This window comes from Mus musculus, chromosome 14 (genome assembly GCF_000001635.26).
Source record: "Mus musculus strain C57BL/6J chromosome 14, GRCm38.p6 C57BL/6J".
Taxonomy (NCBI): Eukaryota; Metazoa; Chordata; class Mammalia; order Rodentia; family Muridae; genus Mus; species Mus musculus.
In genome coordinates, this window is record NC_000080.6 from 50,342,445 (window position 1) to 50,363,830 (window position 21,386).

Here is a 21,386-nt window from a genome sequence, read left to right on the forward strand (position 1 = left end):
TAATCAGGACCTTTCCTCCTAAGATATGTAAATATGAAAGCTTAGGCAATGATCAAATCCTCTTTATTAATATTGATTGAATTTAAGGTAAGAAAATATAAATATTTTACTAAAGGTTTATCATTATATTATTTAGTGAATTGAATAAATGCCCTCCCATATGCAGAAAAGGACTAAAGGAACTTTGTGCCAGAACTAAACAAACTGGGTCCACAAGATGGCTGAGTGGGTGGGAAAAGATACCAACTGCACAAGACAGATGAGCTTAGTACAGTCTCCAGGACTCAATATGGAAAGAAAGAACTAACTCCTGAGAGTCCACCTATGACCTCAACATGCAAAATGTGGCACATGCGAATCTCCAACAACAAATAACAGTTTGTACACATACAAACATGCTGAGAATAAATTAGTAAACTTTTTAAAAAGCTGGATGAAGTTTAGAGTGAAAATTTGTAGGTAACTCATAGATTTGAAACTTCTGAAATGATTCTATAGAAATCAAGTAATTTTCTACATAATTTGATTAAATCTCTCTGAAGAGAAAAAATATTAATTTTATTGTCTAAAATTCGTAGGTTTTTTGGCTGAGTATGATAGCCCATTTTTATAAAAATATCACTTGCATTCTAGAAAACCAGGACTTTTCTTCCAGACCTCACAACACAGTTCACGATTCACCTTGAGATCACTTGAGACTTAAAATGGCTTAGTTTGTCTGTTGAAACTTTTGCCTTTAAAGATACAACTTGCCAAACGAATGAAATTCAAGAAGAACGAAGACCAAAGTGTGGACACTTTACCCTTTCTTAGAAATGGGAACAAAACACCCATAGAAGGAGTTACAGAGACAAAATTTGGAGCTGTGACGAAAGGATGGACCATCTAGTGATTGCCATATGCAGGGATCCATCCCATAATCAGCTTCCAAATGCTGACACCATTGCATACACTAGCAAGATTTTGCTGAAAGGACCCAGATATAGCTCTCTCTTGTGAGACTATGCCGGGCCTAGCAAACACAGAAGTGGATAATCACAGTCAGCTATTGGATGGGTCACACGGCCCCCAATGGAGGAGCTAGAGAAATTACCCAAGGAGCTAAAGGGAACTGCAACCCTATAGGTGGAACAACAATATGAACTAACCAGTACCCGGGAGCTCTTGTCTTTTGCTGCATATGTATCAAAAGATGACCTAGTAGGCCATCACTGCAAAGAGAGGCCCATTGGACTTGCAAACTTTATATGCCCCAGTACAGGGGAACGCCAGGGCCAAAAAGGGGGAGTGGGTGGGTAGGGGATTGGGGGGGGTGGGTATGGGCGACCTTTGGGATAGCATTGAAAATGTAAACAAGGAAAATACCTAATTAAAAAAAAAAGAAAAAAGAAAACATTTCAACAACCAAACTTACTTGCCTTTCATTTCCCATGTAATCAACCTTAACTACCTATAATGCCTGGCTTGAATCATAAATTATGAGCTCTTCTGTTCACCTGACTCAGAGCAAAGCTGTGTGTGTGTGTGTGTGTGTGTGTGTGTGTGTGTGTGTGTGTGTGTGTTGGCAGGGGAAGGGTGTAGTTTTCTGAAAAAAGCCAACAGGTAAAAAGCAGCCTTATACAACGAATATCTACCAAAAATGTATGAATCTGCATGTGGACAGTTCTTGGTAACAGTATGTTTACTATATTGCTTATTATCTGAGTCAGTTGGGGTCTGTTAGAGTTTGTAATTTATTCACTTGTAAAAATCTGTGAAAGATTTTTGTGAAGTATCCTTCGTTCCTTCCTCATATAATGCCTTCTGTGTTGTTTAAAAAATACTGAGCAAAGCCTTTTGTTAGAGACACACAACCAACCATCACAGGTCAGGAACACAACAGACTACAGAAAAGAGAGAAACAACAAACTGTGGGACTTACTCTTTATACAAGGGAAGTGCAGAGCTTTTTTTCCTTAATAGGACAGCGATGCGTTTTGGTGCTTCTGAAGATATCTTTATTGCACTTAAATGATGCCATTGATTATGCTATTTTGTAACTAGTATCAAGCAAGTTATTTAACAGCCCTGAAATCATTTCTAAGAAATGAAGTAAACAATACTGCCTGTGACTCAAAGCATCTTTGTAATTCAGAGGTCATAACTTAAGTACCTCAAAAGTAGGGAAGGGGCTATAAAACACAGTTTGTTTTTCTTCTATCTCTTCTTTAGAATTAAACAATATGATTAGCTGAACCACATCAACTTGCACTCCATGTGAAAGAGGATGTTGCTTCTAAAGAAGGCTCTACCGTAGAGAAAGGAAAGCTAGTACCTCCCACCATCCAAGCATTCCTACCTACACACATGTAAACATTTATCAGATTGATATATGCTTTTAAAATTTGGCAGTGTGAAAAAATAATTCCCTTTGAGCACTGTGCAGTGGGATTTTAAGGTTTTCAGGCTTTGCTGGAGAGTGGAGAAAAGGAGCTAGCACTTCTTCAAAAGAGACTACAAAAATATCAGCAGCAGGTGTGTCCTCACAGCAGGAACTGTTATCGGGGAAGACACAAAGGGACATCATATCTTTTGCCACTTGAATAAAGCAAAGTAATAAGATAAATTAATGAAATGAAAACATGCTGGAGACAGAAGTGTAGAGAATTAATCTTTCTAGGTATTCTCTGACCCTGTCATGAAATTAATGCACATCCTTTGTCAGCCAGTAAATGCTCCTGAGTAACAATCTCATGTTAACACCCAAGAAAGCCAACTATGTCCCACAACTACTATTGCATGCACTGTTTTATAATTTTATGCCGTCTTCTCTTTGATACCAAGTCTCTAAAGTGGCTTTCACATATGCATGGATTAAAGTAAGAACATTTCTTTCAAGAAAGCATACTCTTTTGAAAAGATAACTTTAACACACTTTGACATTCTCTATCATCATCCTTTAGCAAAGCAGTGGGATGCCACTTGCTTCTTTCTCAGCTTTTCTATGGCTTGCTTCATGTCTGCATTTCTGAGTGTATAGATGAGGGGGTTCAGCATAGGTGTGATCACTGTGTAAAACACAGAGACTACTTTATCCACAGAGAAGGTACAGAAAGGCCTCAAGTAAATGAATACACAGGGTACAAAGATCAGGCTGACCACCGTCAAGTGAGAAGCACAGGTGGACAGTGCCTTGCTCTGGCCCCGGTGGAGGTGAGTTCTCAGAGTAATCAAGATGAGAGCATAGGAGAAGAGCAGGACCAAGAAGCAGACAAGAGACAGTATGCCACTGTTAGAGACCATCAGCACCTCAACCAAGTAAGTGTCCATGCAGGCCAGCTTGACAACCTGGGGGACATCACAGTAGAAGTTGTCCAGTTCATTGGGACCACAAAAAGGCAGCTGAATGACAATCATGACCTGTGTGATAGAGTGAATGAAACCTCCACACCAGCAGCCAAACACCAACCGAAGTCGTAGGTGGTTATTCATGACCGTCAGGTAGTGCAAAGGGTTGCATATGGCAACATACCTATCATAGGCCATAACAGTCAACAGGAACATCTCACTGGCTCCAAGAAAGTGAAGAAAGAATACCTGGGCCAGGCATCCTGAAAAAGATATTGTCTTCTCCTTCTGTAGGAAATCTCCTAGCATTTTGGGTACAGCCACACAGCTCAGGCAAAGGTCAATGAAAGACAGATGGCTTAGAAAATAGTACATGGGTGACTGGAACAGGTGAGCATCAGCCTGGACGACCATCACTATCAAAAGATTTCCCAGGACAATAACCAGGTAAATCAACAAAAATGTGAAGAAGAGAAACAACTGGAGCTCCCAGGAAGACGACAGGCCCAGAAGCACAAATCGTGACACATCAGAGCTGTTTTTGTTTTTCTCCAAGCCAAGAGTATCAAGCGACCTAGTGGAAGAAAAATTAAACTGGACTAAGTAGGTTAAATTAAACAAAAATGAAAAATTATGAGAAAGTACTTCTTGCTTGTCTGCGTGTACCATGCATAGCAGAAGTTTAATAATATAAAACTGAAAAGCAAAGGTTAATAATGAACTGCTATGTTCTACAAAAGAGTAGTTACCCGCCCATACACACACACACACACACACACACACACACACAAACCCACACACATACTCACTATCATATTGATGGGTTGGTGAAATGGTTGCTGCAAGCCCAATGACCTGAGTTCAATCTCAGAATTTAACCCACATGGTGGAAGGAAAGAACTCCTTCAAATTTTTCTGACCTCTACACATGTGCTGTGCCATATTTATTCATTTCCCCTAATTTACTCACATTCAAAAACAAAATAAATTAAAAGGATGTAATTTAAATGTTATACTGAAGAATTTCCTGTGAGGTTTGATCCTTATAGGAAGGATGTAATGTATAACAGTACATTATATTTCAAAAGTATATCTCAACAGAGAGATGACCTTGTATTAAAGTAGGTAAAATTAAAATTAATCCACAGTGATAGATTAAATAAGAATGTGTAAATGTGTTAAAAACCCATATGATTACAAGGTATTTTAAGCCTGAGTTAATGATATACTTCTTTGAAGTATTATTAGGGAATTTCAATGCTGCTCATATTTAGATAATAACATTTTGACTAAGAATGCTATCAAATTTTATACTTAAAAATAAAATAACATCTGTTGTAAGTATTTGATTATTTGAGTTATTATCAGTTAGTTGAGTTATCATTAACATAAACACTAAGTTTTGGATTTCACAGATTTTTTGCTCTTGCTTGTTCAAGGCATACATGGACTTCAGATAATATAAAACATAATGCCAACAATGTCTAGACTACTTTCAATATTTAATAATAATCAGCATGTTTTCTAAAACTGTCTGTTAGTGTCTATGTTTCTGATAATCTCTAATCACAGAAAGGAAACGAGACTATGAGTGTTTTATTCAGGATACAAACTATACTATCCTCTTTGATTGAAAGAATGGTTAGCAATAAGATTATCTTCCATTATAATATATTTTATCTCTCCAAGAATGAAAAGGGACAGAGCCATGATGAGGAACAGAATGATTCTGAAATTCTCCTTTACTATAAAGGTATAAAACCCTTTAGTGGGTTTGTACCTAAAAGAAATGAAATGAGGATGTGAAGAGGTCTCTGTTCTCCCAGGTTCACTGCAGCATCATTAATAAGAATCAGAGAGTAAAAGCAATCTAACACCCGATCAATTGATAAATGGATAAGGAAGACAGATACACAAAGCAATAGTGTTTAAAATAAGATGAAATTGTGAAGTTTGTAACAAGATAGACAGAATTGGAGAAAATTCCAGAAGTGCAATAATCCAGGCAAGAAAAGACAAATGGTCCTGATTTTACTCACATGTGGAATCAAAAAGATTTATCTCATTCAATTTGAAACAAAAGGAAACTGTCAGAGGTCGGTGGAGACATGTGAGTAGGATGAGGAAATGTAAATTTAATTGCTGAGTACCTGGTTATAATCAGATTTAAAAGGTTCTGGTGTTCAACAACAAAATGCTCCATCTACCTCATAAGGCTTGAAGGAATATTGGCCATTTTCATCCTAAAAAAAATAATTGTTGCAGAAAATAGTATTAGTCTGCTCTACATTACACACTGCGCACAGATACCAAAGCATCATGCTGCCCCATTAATATGCATGGTTTCCGTGCTCTGTGTGCAAGTTAAAAGTAAATGTTATTTCAAACTTTTTTCCTAAATGTTACAGGACCAAGCAGGTGAATAAAAATAAAGATTTCAGCTTCATTGTTCCATTTCAGCCTATCAGTCATTTCATGCTACATTCCCTGGGAATAACGAGAATTTTCACAAGTTAGCAAATATGTTCAGTTCACAAAATACATCATAGAATGAAAACTTTTAAGAGTAAATGTGTGATTGGGGAAGAATCTCACTCCATAAAGGAAAGAGAACAACAACAAAAAGCTCTTCAAATGGTCCGGGTACTTACTAAGCATTGGGCAGCTTGTCTCTGACCTATCTTCCTAAACAGAGATCTAAGAGCTGAAGAGATGTTTCAACAGTTAAGAGCACTGACCTCTCTTCTAGAGGACCAACATTTAACTCCCAGAACCTACATGCTGCTGTAACTCTAGCTCCACAGGATCCAACACCCTCTTCTGGACGCCATGGACCCTGCAAATTGTTCTCTTAGATTAAAATGATAAATACCAGAGTATAGAGACTAAAATGGAAAATGCATTTTAAGACCATCAAAAACAGAAATGAGACTAGAGGAGTGGGTATAGTTTGATAAACATGTATGTGAACTTACATCATTGCTTATGGGCAACAACGTGCTTGAAATGTGATGAAAATAATGTGGTATCTTGCTGTTCATTGCACCTATGTTCCCCCAATCTAGGACTAAGAAAAAGTAATCTTCAGATGGACATTCCAGCTGCCAAAACTGCATCTTAACCACTTCCTTATAAGCCAATCTCTAATTAAACAGTGGCTGTGTAGATTAGACATCCCCTGTCCCTAGGGCTCTGGTTCTATATGAGATTCTTATGGTCATTACACTACTGTTAAGCCTAATGAGCCCTGAGATTCCCTGGGCTGCTGTTGTTTGAGTTAACTGCATATCATTTATTGCTAGAGAGCTGACCTGAGATCTGTACGCTCCCAAACACTCAGGCCTGAGACATAGGCCAGCCAAATTTTTAAAACTCACTTTGGATTAATTAATTTAGAACGTTACCTATCAACTAGTTTCTCTGTTTCACTCTCTGCCTGAATGAAGAGCCTGTGTGGTTTTAACTCAACATTTTCCTAAGGTGATAGAAGGCGAAGTATCAACACAGTCCCCTGGAAACTGTAGCAGAAACACATAATTCACAATGCTATGGAGCTTGATGCCTATCTGAGTGCCCCTTCAGAGGGCTCAGCTCAGGTTACATATTTAAGTACTAAGATAGAAAATACAGCTGCAATTTTTTAAATAATTTTTTACGTTTTTATTAGATATTTTCTTTATTTATGTTTCAAATGCTATCCTGAAAGTTCCCTATACCCTCCCCCTGCCCTGCTCCCCTACACACCCACTCCTACTTCTTGGCCCTTGCATCCCCTGTACTGGGGCATATAAAGTTTGTAATACCAAGGGGACTCTCTTCTCAGTGATGGCCAACTAGGCTATCTTCTCCTACAAATGAGAAGAGCTAGAGACATGGGCTCCAGGGGGTACTGGTTAGTTCATATTGTTGTTCCACCTATAGGGTTGCAGACCCCTTCAGCTCCTTGGGTGCTTTCTCTAGCTTCTCCATTGGGGGCCCTGTGTTCCATCTTATAGATGACTGTGAGCAGCCACTTCTGTATTTGCCAGGCACTGGCACAGCCTCATATGAGACAGCTATACCAGAGTCCCTTCAGCAAAATCTTGCTGGCATATGCAATAGTGTCTGGGTTTGGTGGTTGATTATGGGATAAATCCCTGGGTGGGATAGTCTCTGGGTAGTCCATCCTTTCATCTTGGCTCCAAAATTTGTAACTCCTCAGTAACTCCTTTCATGGGTATTTTATTCCCTATTCTATGGAGGAATAAAGTATCCACCCATTGTTCTTCCCTCTTCTTGATTTTCTTGTGTTTTGCAAATTGTATCTTGGGTATTCTAAGTTTCTAGGCTAATATCCACTTATCAGTGAGTGCATTTCTAATGAAGTCTTTTGTGATTGGGTTACCTCACTAAGGATGATATCCTACAGATACATCCATTTGTCCAAGAATTTCATACATTCGTTGTTTTTAATAGCTGAGTAGTACTTCATTGTATAAATGTACCACATTTTCTGTATCCATTCCTCTCTTGAGGGGCATCTGGGTTCTTTCCAGCTTCTAGCTACTATAAATAAGGCTGCTATGAACACAGTGGAGCATGTGTCCTTATTACCAATTGGAACATGTTCTGGGTATATGCCCAGGAGAGATATTGCTGGATCTTCCAGTAGTACTATGTCCAGTTTTCTGAGGAACCACCAGACTGACTTCCAGAGTGGTTGTACAAGCTTGCAACCCCACCAGCAATGGAGAAGTGTTCCTCTTTCTCCACATCCTTGCCAGCATCTGCTGCCACATGAAGTTTTGCTCTTAGCCATTCTGACTAGTGTGAGGTGGAATCTTAAGGTTGTTTTGATTTTCATTTCCCTGATGATTAAGGATGTTGAACATTTTTTCAGGTGCTTCTCAGCCATTTGGTATTCCTCAGGTGAGAATTCTTTGTTTAGCTCTGAGCCCCATTTTTTAATGGGGTTATTTGAATTTCTGGAGTCCAGCTTCTTGAACTCTTTGTATATATTGGATATTAGTACCCTATCAGATTTAGAACTGGTAAAAATCCTTTCCCAGTCTGTTGCTGGCCTTTTTGTCTTATTGATGGTGTCTTTTGACTTACAGAAGCTTTGCAATTTTATGAGGTCCCATTTGTCATTCTTGATCTTACAGCACAAGCCATTGCTGTTCTGTTTAGGAATTTTTCCCCTGTGCCCATATCTTTGAGGCTTTTCCCCACTTTCTCCTCTATTAATTTCAGTGTCTCTGGTTTTATGTGGAGGTCTTTAATCCACTTAAACTTGAGCTTTGTACAAGGAGATAAGAATGAATCAATTCGCATTCTTCTACATGATAACAGCCAGTTGTAACAGCACCATTTGTTGATAATGCTTTTTTCCACTTGATGGATCAAGTAACCATAGGTGTGTGAATGCATTTCTGGGTCTTCAATTCTATTCCACTGATCTACCTGTCTGTCACTGTACCAGTACCATGCGGTTTTTATCACAATTATCTGTATTACAGCTTAATGTCAGGCATGGTGATTCCACCAGAAGTTCTTTTATTGTTGAGAATAGTTTTTGCTATTCTAGGTTTTTTGTTATTCTAGATGAATTTGCAATTTGACCTTTCTAACTCAGTGAAGAATTGAATTGGAGTTTTGATGGATATTGCATTGAATATGTAGATTGCTTTTGGCAGGATAGCCATTTTTACTATATTAATCCTGCCAATCCATGACCAGGGGAGATCTTTCCATCTTCTGAGATCTTCATTTTCTTTCTTCAGAGATTTGAAGTTCTTATCATACAGATCTTTCACTTCCTTAGTTAGAGTCACACCAAGGTATTTTATATTATTTGTAACTATTGTGAATGGTATTGTTTCCCTAATTTCTTTCTCAGTCCATTTATCCTTTGGGTAGAGAAAGGCCATTGATTTGCTTGAGTTAATTTTATATCCAGCTACTGCATTGAAGCTGTTTATTAGGTTTAGAAGTTCTCTGGTGGAATGTTGGGGGTCACTTATATATACTATCATATCATTACAACTGCAATTCTTAGTGACTGACAATTTTTATAAATTTCTTTCCTCAAGGTATAATATTTTCAGTCATTATGGGCTATTTACTCCTACCCCTGTATTTACATTATTTGTTAAAATAGAACTGCATCACTTTCCCTTACCATTCCTCCTCCCAGCCGTTCTTAAATACCCTCCTTTCAATGCCTCCCAAGTCACCATACTTTCATATTGATAGTTTCCTTTACTAATATATATATATATATATACACACACATATATATATATTTGATAAGAAAATATATAATTCTCAAATTAAGGAATATTAAACACTTTTAATCTGACTGTGAATGCCATATAGAAGACTGATGAATATATATATATATGTATATAGATAGATAGATAGATAGATAGATAGATAGATATAGATATATATTATCTTAAAGAATCAAAATATAATAAGAAGAATGAAAACTTTAAAATATTTTAAGTAGAATTTAATTAATACCATGAAAAACAATGTAATTTTGGCTCTTTTTCTACCATATATAGAAAAAATAAGAAAAATATAAGCAGCCTGCAAATATTCTACTTCTGAAGAGGGCAGCTAACTAAAGACTGTTGGAAAATTCCTTCCCAGAAGGGAGAGGTTGATGTAGCATGTAGGCACCCCTCCCCTCCAGTCTTGGAGTCCATAGGCAACACTCCCCTCTGGAGGGGCGAGGCTGACCCGCAGATATGAGAAGCCCCTGCTGCCTCATTCCCTAATAACCAATCAGTTTAAAGGGCACACTCTTCTGCCAATCATATTGTGCCTAGTTGTTGATGCTGTGTTCTGCCCCTGGAAACTGTATAAAAACTTGCTGAATGGGCCACCAGGGGTCGCCACCTCTCCTTCAGGTGCAGAGTGACCCCAACATGCTGAAACAATATATTCCTCTTGCTTTTGCACCAATTCCTGGCTGCCCATGGCTCACTCAGAGGATTCCTAGTAGGTAAGGCTCCTCAGGTTTTGTTTTGTTTTGTTTTGTTTTGTTTTGTTTTGTTTTGTTTTGTTTTGTTTTGTTTTGTTTTGTTTTGTTTTGTTTTTTTGACATTTCAGTCCTGTTTTCCAGCTATGGGTCTCATTACCAGCCATACTCCATGTTCTATTTTTTTTTTCTTTTATAACATTTTTTTCTTTGTTTATCAGATATTTTCGTTATTTACATTTCAAATGTTATCCCCTTTCTTAGTTTCCCCTCCGAAACTCCCCTATCCCCTCCCCCCACCCCCTGTTCCCCAATCCACACACTCCCATTCCTGGTCCTGGCATTCCCCTATACTGGGGCATAGAGCCATCACAGGACCAAAGGCCTCTCCTCCCATTAATGACCAATTAGGCCATCCCCTGATACATATATATCTAGAGCCACAAGTTCCACCATGTGTTTTCTTTGATTGGTAGTATAGTTCCAAGGAGCTCTGAGGGTACTGGTTAGTTCATATTGATGTTCCTTCTATGGGGCTTCAGTCCCCTTCAGCTCCCTGGTACTTCTCTGGCTCCTTTATTGGGGACCTTGTGGTGTATTCAATGGATGTCTGTGAGCATCTACTTCTGTATTTGCCAGGCACTGGCAGAGCCTCACAGGAGACAGCTATATCAGGCTCCTGTCAGCAGGATTTTGTTGACATCTGCCTAGTCTCTGGGTTTGGTAGTTTTTTTATGGGGTGGATCCCCAAATGGGACAATCTCTGGATGGTCCTTCCTTCAAGCTCTGCATCGAACTTTGTCTCTGTAATTTCATCCATGGGTATTTTGTTCCCCATTCTAAGAAGGAACAAATTACACACGTTGGTCTTCCTTCTTCTTGAGTTTCATGTGTTTTGCAAATTGTATCTTGGGTATTCTAAATTTCTGGGCCAATATCCACTTATCAGTGAGTGCATATCTTGCGTGTTCTTTTGTGATTGGATTACCTCACTCAGGGTGATATCCTCCAGATACATCCATTTGCCTAAGAATTTCATAAATTCATTGTTTTTAATAGCTGAGTAGTACTCCATTGTGTAAATGTACCACATTTTCTGTATTCATTCTTTTGTTGAGGGACGTCTGGGTTCTTTCAGCTTCTGGCTATTATAAACAAGGCTGCTATGAACATAGTGGTACATGTGTTCTTATTACCAGTTGAAACATCTTCTGGATATATGCCCAGGAGAGGTATTGCTGGATCTTCCGGTAGCACTATGTACAATTTTCTGAGGAACCCCCAAACTGATTTCCAGAGTGGTTGTACCAGCTTGCAATCCCACCAGCAATGGAGGAATGTTTCTCTTTCTCCACATCCTCGCTAGCATCTGCTGTCACCTGAATTTTTTATCCTAGCCATTCTGACTGGTGTGAGCTTGAGAAGCACCTGAAAAAATATTTAACATCCTTAATCATCAGGAAATGCAAATCATCAGAATCTTATATTTGGTGTATTGGCCTAGAATTGACCCCCTGTGGAGACACCAGAGAGCGAGAGTGGTGAATCAGAGGAATGGCTCAAGCAGATTCCATGGTTCTTGTCTGTTTTGCTGTTTGTCAAAGTCTGAGTCTTTAAGTCTGTTTGAACTTTTGGTTTTCTTGCAAGCATCAGGGGCTCAGAGAGCCTAAGGTATCTGGTGCAGTCAAGTGCGGTTGGCAAACGTGCCTTAACATCTTGACCACAGGATGTCTGGAGGATGCTTCAGGCCCTCCGGGAGGAATCAAGAGGACTCTGCTCCTTTTGGAATCAGAAAGATAGTATCAAGAGGAGCCAAGTCTTGCTATAACCTGGTTTCTGTGTCCATGGATGGGGCAAACTGTCTATAACTGTGCCCATGGACAGGGCTGTGTCTTGATTATCTTTCTCTGTGTTCTTAGACTTGGACACCCACCTATGGCAGGGGCAAGCTGTCTGTGTGTTGATTGTTTTTCTCTGTGCTTGTTGGTGTTAGTTATCTTGTTCTGTTCTTGGACTTGGACTGAGAACATTTTTAAACATTGGACAGACTGAATCTACCCCAATAAACATCCTAGTTAACTACTGGAGGAGAAAACTTGTCAGTAGTAATAAAGAAGGCAAAGTTAGTCACTCTCTGCTTCTCCGAATAGCCCACCTTCAGAGAAGGGTGGCCACCCATAGGGATCTTCAACTTTCAGGTGATCAAAGCAGTAGAGGAAAGAGTCTTTAGGCCAAGAGCCCTCAGACACTCAAACCAAGTGCCCTATATAATTACCTGGAAGAATCTAGTGGAGGATTCCCCCTCTCCCTTTTCATGGATAAAAGTCTTTCTTTCCCCAAGACCCACCTCACAGGTTTTGTCCATCAGGAAGAAGGAAGCACAGGAGGAGGGATCTGGATCAGAGAAGTCAATCCCCCAAGACCCTTCAACAGCGGACCTGTTGCCCCAAGACTCTCCTCCTCCGTATCCTCCTACCTTTGTCCCTATGGTCCTGCTGGCACCAGCACCAGTTCCGGGATCCTTAGCTCATATGGGACCATTGTACCTCCCTTTACCAGAGAAAGGAGAGGGAGTAGACCCCAAACTTCCTCATCCCACCATGGAGACCCAAAGTCTGAGAGCCATTTCCCTTGATACCATGGTGGCTCTCCCACTGAGGGTATATGGGCCTCTAGAAAAGGGCAATCAGGCTACGCAATACTGGCCCTTCTCTTTGGCGGATTTGTAAAACTGGAAGGCCCAACAACACACACCACCTCCACCCCTTCAGATAACTCCAAGGGGATGATTACTCATCAGCCTACCTAGGATGATATCCAACAATTCATGAGAGGAGCAGGTTTCTCCATGCAAGTCAGAGGTGAGTGGGTGCTTCTGTGGTGGACAGCACAAATGTCATCTGAGTGGAACTTCTACCCCCCTCCCCCTAATTGTCAGCACAGAAATTGGAGCTAATTGCCTTGAAACTTGGGGCCAGCAAGACAATTAACACCTACATGAATAACAAGTATATGTTTGCCACAGCCCACACCCACAGGGCTATATACCAAGAGAGACTGCTCATATCAGAGGGAAAAGAAATTAAAAACAAACAGGAAATCTTGGATCTCTTGTATGTCCTGATGAAGCCAGCAACTGTGAGTTCATTGCCCAGGAAATCAGATGGAAAGAGACTCAGTGGTCCAAGGCAATAACCAGGCAGATCAAGTGGCTCAAGAAGTGGCTATGCAGGACTTATAAGAGACACCCACTGGGGAATGGTACTAGACTAAGGGATGGCCTCACATAGAATACAGTAAAGAAGAAAGGACTCGGATTGCTAGCCACCCTACCAACTACTACCTATAGAAGGAAGGGCAGTAGTGCACACAAGAAGGAAAACCCAGAAAGCAAGGAAAAGACTTACTAGGCCATACTCACTTTGAAATGTATAAAAAGAAAATATATAATAAAAAAGAGATTCTCTAATAAATAAAAAAAATTAAATAAAAGTTTCTCCAACCACCAACCTTTCAGTTAACAGCTGAACGCACTGACCGATTGCTCCCCCAGAACTCATGTCTCTAGCTGCATATGTAGCAGAAGATGGCCCAGTTAGTCATCATTGGGAGAAGAGGCCCTTAGTCTTGAGAAGATTATATGTTCCAGTACAATGGAATGCCAGGGCCAGGAGGCAGGAGCATGTGGGTTGGGGAGCAGGGCGCGGGGGCAGGGGAGGGGAGGTATAGGGGACTTTCAGGATAGCATTTGAAATGTAAATGAAGAAAATATCCAATAAAAAAGGTTTCTCCAAGCAGTTAAAGGATCTAAAGTATATATAATGGACCTCAGATTTTGGGCCAGAGAAATAGTAGGATAGTTTAAGGTATGCTAGCAAGTGAATGCTTATGTGGCCAAGCGTAAACAGGGCAAAAGACCTAGGAGAGAATGGCCTGGAGTATATTGGGAGGTCAATTTTACAGAAGTTAAGCCAGAAAAATATGGTTACAAATACCTTCTAGTGTTTGTAAACACTTTCTCTGGATGGACTGAGGCTTTCCCTGCCACGCAGGAAACAGCTACCATGGTAGCTAATAAGATATTAGTAGAAAATTTCCAGAGGTTCAGAGTTCACAAGGTAATTGGATTGGAAAATGGTCCTGCTTTTGTAATACCTGATATCAAGACTAGACATGACAGGAGGCTGGAGAATTGATTTGGTGGGTAAACACATTTGCCACACAAGTATGAGGAACAAAGTACAAATCTACAGAACTCAAATAAAAGGAAAGATACAGAACAAACATCTATAATCTATAGGGAAATTAGGACAAAGATAAGGGAATTCCTGGAAGCTCTTGGGCCTACTGCCGTGGTATGTGCAACACAAAACAGAGATTCTGTTTAAAAACAAGGTAAAAAGCCCATGATACCAACAAGGTGTCAACACTCATTTTGTCCTCTGGTCCCCATACAGATGCCTGCACACATGCATCCATGTGATCACACATGCACGCACACGGGACTAGTAGTGAAACAAGAACATAGACTCAGGCTTACATGACAAACTGAATCCCAGCAACCATCGAAAGTGATCATTTGAACTGCCCTTGATTGCCATAAGGATTATACAAGCTCCCTCCAACAAATAAATTACCTCTAGTAGCCAAATAAAGACCTACCCCTTCAGAAAACTCTTCATTGCCTTTTGTTAATAAACTATGTGGAACCTCACCAGATTTGGGGCTGCATGCTTGCTGGAGCCAACATCTCCTGTGCAATGGATTCTGTGCTTTCACTACCATCTTCACTCCTACAACTCCATGTCTAGTTCTATTCATTGTTTGACCAAAGAAGGATCTGAGCATCACATCGCAGGACACCTGAGATCCCTCTAGTAACAGTAGTCTGAAGACAAAGGAAGGGTAGAAATGGCAGAAAGCATGAGCCTCTCTTACTTTAAGAGACAGAATGGCCCAGCAAAATGAAGACTGCTTTTTCAGATGTTGGGAGGATGTGATACAAAATGTGAGAACTGAAACGTATGGAGTGTACTAGGAAAGAGGAAGTCATGAAACTGAAAGAAAAAGAGACTGTCCAAGGAGAAGTCATTCCCCACTTTTTCTAAAATTAACTAAGCACTCTCTCTTCCCTAGAGCTCCCCACCTATCACCAATAACATATTTCTGTGCAGCAGAGCAGCCACCATTGTGGAGGGAAGAGGAAGGTTTTCTTCTTTAACTACGGGAGATGAAAGAAAACACCTCCTGAGAACCTGAATCTGTCTCCACCACCCCATGCTCAAAGGTAAGAAATGTTGTCCTAATACAGGATTTTCTGAATAAGGCAGATAAGCATTAGTGACACAAGCAGGGAAAAAGGGAAACAACTAAGCATCTCCCTCTATTGAGAGAAAGCCAAAGATCAGGGCCAGTGGTGGCCAGGAAGAATCTCTGGACAGTTGGACTAAGGGTTGCTACAATTTAGGTGATCACGGGAAACATAGTAGTTCTTGGACAATCTATGTATGTCTGTCAGAGGTATAATATTAAACCTGATAACTTGAGACAGAAGTTGCTATCATATCCATACTTCTATAGTGCCAGGCTCTTAGTACCAAAGTCACTGTGTCTTCCTGATCTGAGATCTATTCCAGTCCCTGAATTCATCCTAGATAAACTAAAAAGAAAAAGAAAGCTTAAATAACCATGGTACACTATTTGACACTTCAAGGCTCAAAAGAAAGGAAGGAAAGAAGGAAGAAAAGAAAAAAAGAAAAGATAAGGAAAGGAAAGGAAAGAAAAGAAAAGAAAAAAGATACCTCCCTTTGCTGTAGAAAGATGGGATAAGATCTCAAAGAGCATATTCAATGAGGCCATGCCATTTAGAAGATGAAGTCTCAGACTGTTCTCTGGCTCCTCTGAAGTTCAATGAAATCTGAGGCTCAGGAAGGAGAAAAACAGACACAGAGACAGACAGAGATAGACAGGGACAGACAGAGGCCCTCGGACACAATATCCTTACATGCCTCCAGAGTCAATGTGTTATCACCCAGGAGAAACAGTTCCTTGGTTACAAAGGAAAGTAGAGGAGTCCATGGCACTCTGTGCTAATCCTCTGCACAAGGGCAGAGCTACTTAATAGGACAGTGCCCTTCACTTGTGACTAACTGGTTCCTGTAATCCCCAGAACAACAGACTACTCTCCTGTCTCTTCCAAACCTTTCAGGGACTTTCATGACCACTAATTTAACAATGGTCATTCAGAGGCCTCTCCCCATGAGAGAAAAGACACAAATAATGAGAACATAGTCAACTCACCATCACCACCACCCTACACCCCTAGTGCTAGGCTCTAGGCTCAAAGGTATCAAGACATTATTTCCTTTGTATTTTATTAGCCTACTTTCTTTATTTCCTTTGAATATTTTACCTGAATTATTTTTTAATATTGTCTCCCTAAACTCAATTCTAAAATCTAGCTGAAATATTTCCTTAGTTCTGAATGTTTAAATCAGACCATTTATCCTAGTAGAAAAAATACTGACTATAGTTTCACATCTGGCACTCACTTTCTGCTTCTTTGACTAAGACAAGTAATTTAGCCTCCTTAGTAAAGAAGGACAACAGCCCACCATTGTCACATGGCTAAGAATTTTTCTCAGATATAAGTGTGTCAGTAACATGGTTCCCTTTTCCAGTGTACTCTCTAATGAGCAAATCAGTTTTCCACCTTGTTTTGTGGTGCAGACTATCCCTTTTTTTTGGGTCTCTGGTGGCAAGTAGGCGAAGGAGTCGGTGAATGACAAACAAATATGACAGGAGAGAATGGGTTGCATCTGAGTGTATTGTCACAAAGTGAACACCAGTCTTATATAATACAGAAAACAAAGGGGTAGGATGTCACAGTAGGCAAAGTACATTGAAGTTACCTAACACAAAACAAAGGAATGACTTCAAGGGAACTTACAGGAACAAGGTAATATTTACAGTTAAGATAGAACAGCTCTGCTTAGGGTCAGCTAATGACAGGTAAGGATTTCACACCCTAGTCACAATTTGTGCTACTCCTTTGAGCCTTGTGAATGCTAGCACCAGGGGGTTCTGCTCTAGAAGACCTTTTCATGAATAATGCAATACCCACAACCCCCCTATTTCCTAGGCCTTGATAAATTCTTGCATATGACGATAACTTGGCTGTTCTTTTAAGTATCTGTGGGGAATCTCCATTTGTCAGAAGAATTCACCAACTTGCATCTAATATGCAATGTAGTCTGCTATACCTGGCTGTAATGAAGATTCTAAGTATACTTTGCTAAGCTCACCCTGAGATTTCTATCTCTTATCCAGTAAAATACTGTAAAAAAGCCTGCAAGACCCTCCACAATATTGCAGGGACAAATCTGTGGCAATCTAGCTATGGGAATGCCAAGGTTTCAGGAGGCTGAGTTTCCTTGAAACTCTTTGCATCAGAACGGCTTCCAGGTTTTTAGGCCTGCCAAGCAAGTCACTACTGGAGTGGATGTAGCAGTTTTGGATGATGGCTTCCTCCAATAAACTCAGTAGCCTGAGCCAGTTATCCCTAAGAGGGAGATTGGAGCATCACAGGCTTCTCTGGGCTTCCTGTAGCCCTGTGATTCTGTTTCCTCTGGTTTCCTACCTGCTGGAGTCACACATCAGTGGCCACGATTTGACTCTCTGCTTGGTAAAAGTGTCACTAATTTCTTGATTAAAGGGATATTTCCCAATATGTCTCTAAATCTCAGGGATGTTAAGTATATTAGAAGGCCCAGGCTGGGATTGCTCATCACTATAAGTTGTTACCACATTCTATTCCCTCTCTTTTTCTAGAATCGATGCCAAGGATGGAAAGACATCAGTTCTGCTCTGTTCTCCTCATTCTGATACTATTGACTCTGGTGAGCCTTACCTTGACTGGCTGGGCATGGACCATCCCTGATTGCATCATAGCAGACAGTTTGTTATTTCCTAACCTTTCCTACTACATCCCATTCTGTACCTCGGCCCCAGGACTGCACCTTTTGGCATCTTGCTCTAATGTTAAAAACTTAAATCAGACCCTAAAAAGAGTGCCCAGAAATACAGAGGTACTCTGCCTCCAGGGCATGGTTCCTACTCTGCCAGCTAAGGCCTTTATTCGCTTCCACTCCCTACAGCTTCTAAGGCTGCAATTGCGTACAACCAGTGTCACATCTAGGACTTTTCAAGGACTGGACCAGCTACAATACCTTTTTTTTGATCATCATGCTCCCTGTTGCCTAAGTTTGTTCCTCTCTCCAAATTGTTTTGAGTCTCTTAGATCCCTTAGTAGTCTTTCCTTTCAAGGATATTGCCTGACTTATAGCCAAAGCATCTACTTGCCAACTAGTCTTAGGCATCTAACTCTGAGGAATAGCTGTCTAACAAAGTTTCAGGACCTTCAAAGGCTCTTCCCAGACCTTCTGCTGAGTACCTCCTCTACACCCAATATCAAACCAGGGGCACCCTTTTTAGAGACGCTGGATTTATCTTACAACCTTCAGCTGAAACAGGCAGGTGTCAGAGACTTGTATGGCCTCACACTCCATTCCCTAATATTGGATGGTACCCCACTAAAAGCACTTGATCTCACAGACTCAGGACTGCTCCACTTGCATTTCCTCTCCCTTGTGGGAACAGGAATAGAAAAAGTGCCTGCAAGTTTGACTGGCTACTCTGAGCTTCGTGCACTTGACCTTGGGAAAAACCAAATCCAAAACATCTTGGAAAATGGAGAAATCCCAGGTTATAAAGCCCTGGAATTCCTTAGCCTTCATGATAACCATCTGCAAACACTTCCTACCAGGTTTCTACATACTCTACCCCAGCTTCAGAAGCTCAACCTATCTATGAATAAGCTTGGCCCAATCTTGGAGCTTCCAGAAGGACTCTTTAGCACAAACTTAAAAGTGCTAGATCTATCCTATAATCAACTCTGTGATGTACCCCATGGGGCTTTATCCCTTTTGTCACAGCTCCAGGAGCTCTGGTTGAGTGGCAATAACATCTCTAGTTTATCCAATGAAAGCCTGCAGGGACTGAGGCAGCTGAGGACACTAGACTTAAGTTGGAATCAAATTAAAGTACTCAAACCAGGCTGGCTCTCTCATCTTCCTGCTCTGACTACCTTGAACCTTCTGGGCACCTACTTAGAATATATCTTAGGCATACAACTTCAGGGTCCCAAGATGCTAAGGCATTTACAACTGGGTTCTTATCCAATACTGGACATATATCCTCCCTGGCCCCCAACACTCCTTAGCTTAGAAATACAAGCAGAATCATGTATTCAGTTTATGATTCACAGTGGACAGCCATTCTTATTCTTGGAGAACCTTACCTTAGAGACTTCCATTCTATTACTAAAACCAGACAACATCACAATTCATTTTCCCTCCCTGCGTCGCCTCACCTTGCGTGGCTACAGCTTCATCTTCTCAACCAGTCAACTTCAGAGATTCTTCCCACAACAGCTTCCTCTTCTGGAGCACTTCTTTATCTGGTGTGAAAACAGCTATGCAGTAGACCTCTATCTATTTGGGATGCCCAGGCTACGTGTGCTAGAGCTGGGGTACCTTAACTTTTTCTATGAGTCAAGTACTATGAAGCTAGAGATGCTATTGAAGGAGGTACCTCAGTTACAGGTACTGGCATTGAGCCACCTGAATCTCAGGAACCTCTCTGTGTCCAGCTTTAAGAGCTTGCAGGACCTCAAACTGCTGCTCTTCAACTCTGAAAGGGCGCTGGAGATGAACAGCAACCTCCAGGAGTTTATTCCTCAGATGCCTCAGTACGTTTACTTCTCTGATGTCACCTTTACTTGCCAGTGTGAAGCTTCCTGGCTGGAGTCTTGGGCTACACGGGCCCCAAACACATTTGTTTATGGGCTGGAAAAATCCATTTGCATAGCTAATGCCTCAGACTACTCCAAAACTCTACTATTCTCTTTCCTTGCTACTAATTGTCCACACGGTACTGAGTTTTGGGGCTTTCTCACCAGTTTCATTCTGCTGCTTCTGTTGATTATCCTTCCTCTGATTAGCTGTCCTAAATGGTCCTGGCTTCATCACCTCTGGACACTCTTTCATACTTGTTGGTGGAAATTATGTGGACATAGACTCAGAGGCCAATTCAACTATGATGTCTTTATATCCTATTGTGAGGAGGATCAAGCTTGGGTGCTGGAAGAACTGGTTCCAGTTCTGGAGAAAGCCCCTCCTGAAGGTGAAGGCTTGAGGTTGTGCCTGCCTGCCAGGGACTTTGGGATTGGAAATGACAGGATGGAATCCATGATTGCCAGCATGGGCAAAAGCAGAGCCACCCTCTGTGTGCTCACAGGACAGGCCTTAGCAAGTCCCTGGTGCAATCTAGAGTTACGACTGGCCACTTACCACTTGGTAGCCAGGCCTGGGACCACTCATCTCCTGCTGTTGTTTCTGGAGCCCCTTGATAGGCAGAGGCTCCATAGTTACCATCGCCTATCCCGTTGGCTCCAGAAGGAGGACTATTTTGATTTGTCCCAAGGGAAAGTGGAGTGGAACTCTTTCTGTGAGCAACTGAAGAGACGGCTCAGCAAAGCTGGACAAGAAAGAGATTAAGGACTGCAGGAATGCTGTTGTGCAGAAGATCCTTTCAGCAGCAGAGGGAATGTGCTCTCATCACTAAAGCATGGGCTCACCAAGGGGGCAAAATGATATATTAAATTCCACTGGGAGGGAAGTCTTTTAAAACACTGAAAAATATTAATCCAGGAAGGGAAAAATTCATTCAGAAAACAATTCTGTTACCTGTTAGTGTGTTCCAGCACGAGATACTGCTCACCACACAAGACATGCATACAAAGTGGTTTGTGCAATCCTGTGTATGTTTTTCCAAAGTTTTTCAAAAGTAAATACATTCTGCCTCTATTATGTGCAAAATATTCACTTGTTTGGTAAAATGTTGTGCAATTCCAGAATAGGTAGAGAATCGATGAGTCATTTGAGTTGAAATGGTATTTTCAGTTCATCCAGTGTCCAATAGTCAGTTCCTCTAACTCAAGTTTCTCACACTTAGAGGATTACATGAGTCAAAT

At 40.8% G+C, this 21,386-nt stretch overlaps 2 protein-coding genes across 2 annotated transcripts; one reads left to right on the forward strand and one right to left on the reverse strand.

Annotated features, from left to right (window-relative positions):
- Positions 1–2,931: 2,931 nt before the first annotated feature.
- Olfr735 (olfactory receptor 735) lies at positions 2,932–3,996 on the reverse strand. The gene has a single exon (NM_001011754.2). The coding sequence runs from the start codon at positions 3,994–3,996 to the stop codon at positions 2,932–2,934; it is 1,065 nt and encodes a 354-aa protein (NP_001011754.1).
- Positions 3,997–15,469: 11,473 nt separating this feature from the next.
- Tlr11 (toll-like receptor 11) lies at positions 15,470–21,219 on the forward strand. The gene is made up of 2 exons (NM_205819.3): positions 15,470–15,581; positions 18,125–21,219. Exons 1-2 carry the CDS (start codon positions 15,572–15,574, stop codon positions 20,908–20,910), a joined length of 2,796 nt encoding a protein of 931 aa, NP_991388.2. The 5' UTR covers positions 15,470–15,571; the 3' UTR covers positions 20,911–21,219.
- Positions 21,220–21,386: the final 167 nt, after the last annotated feature.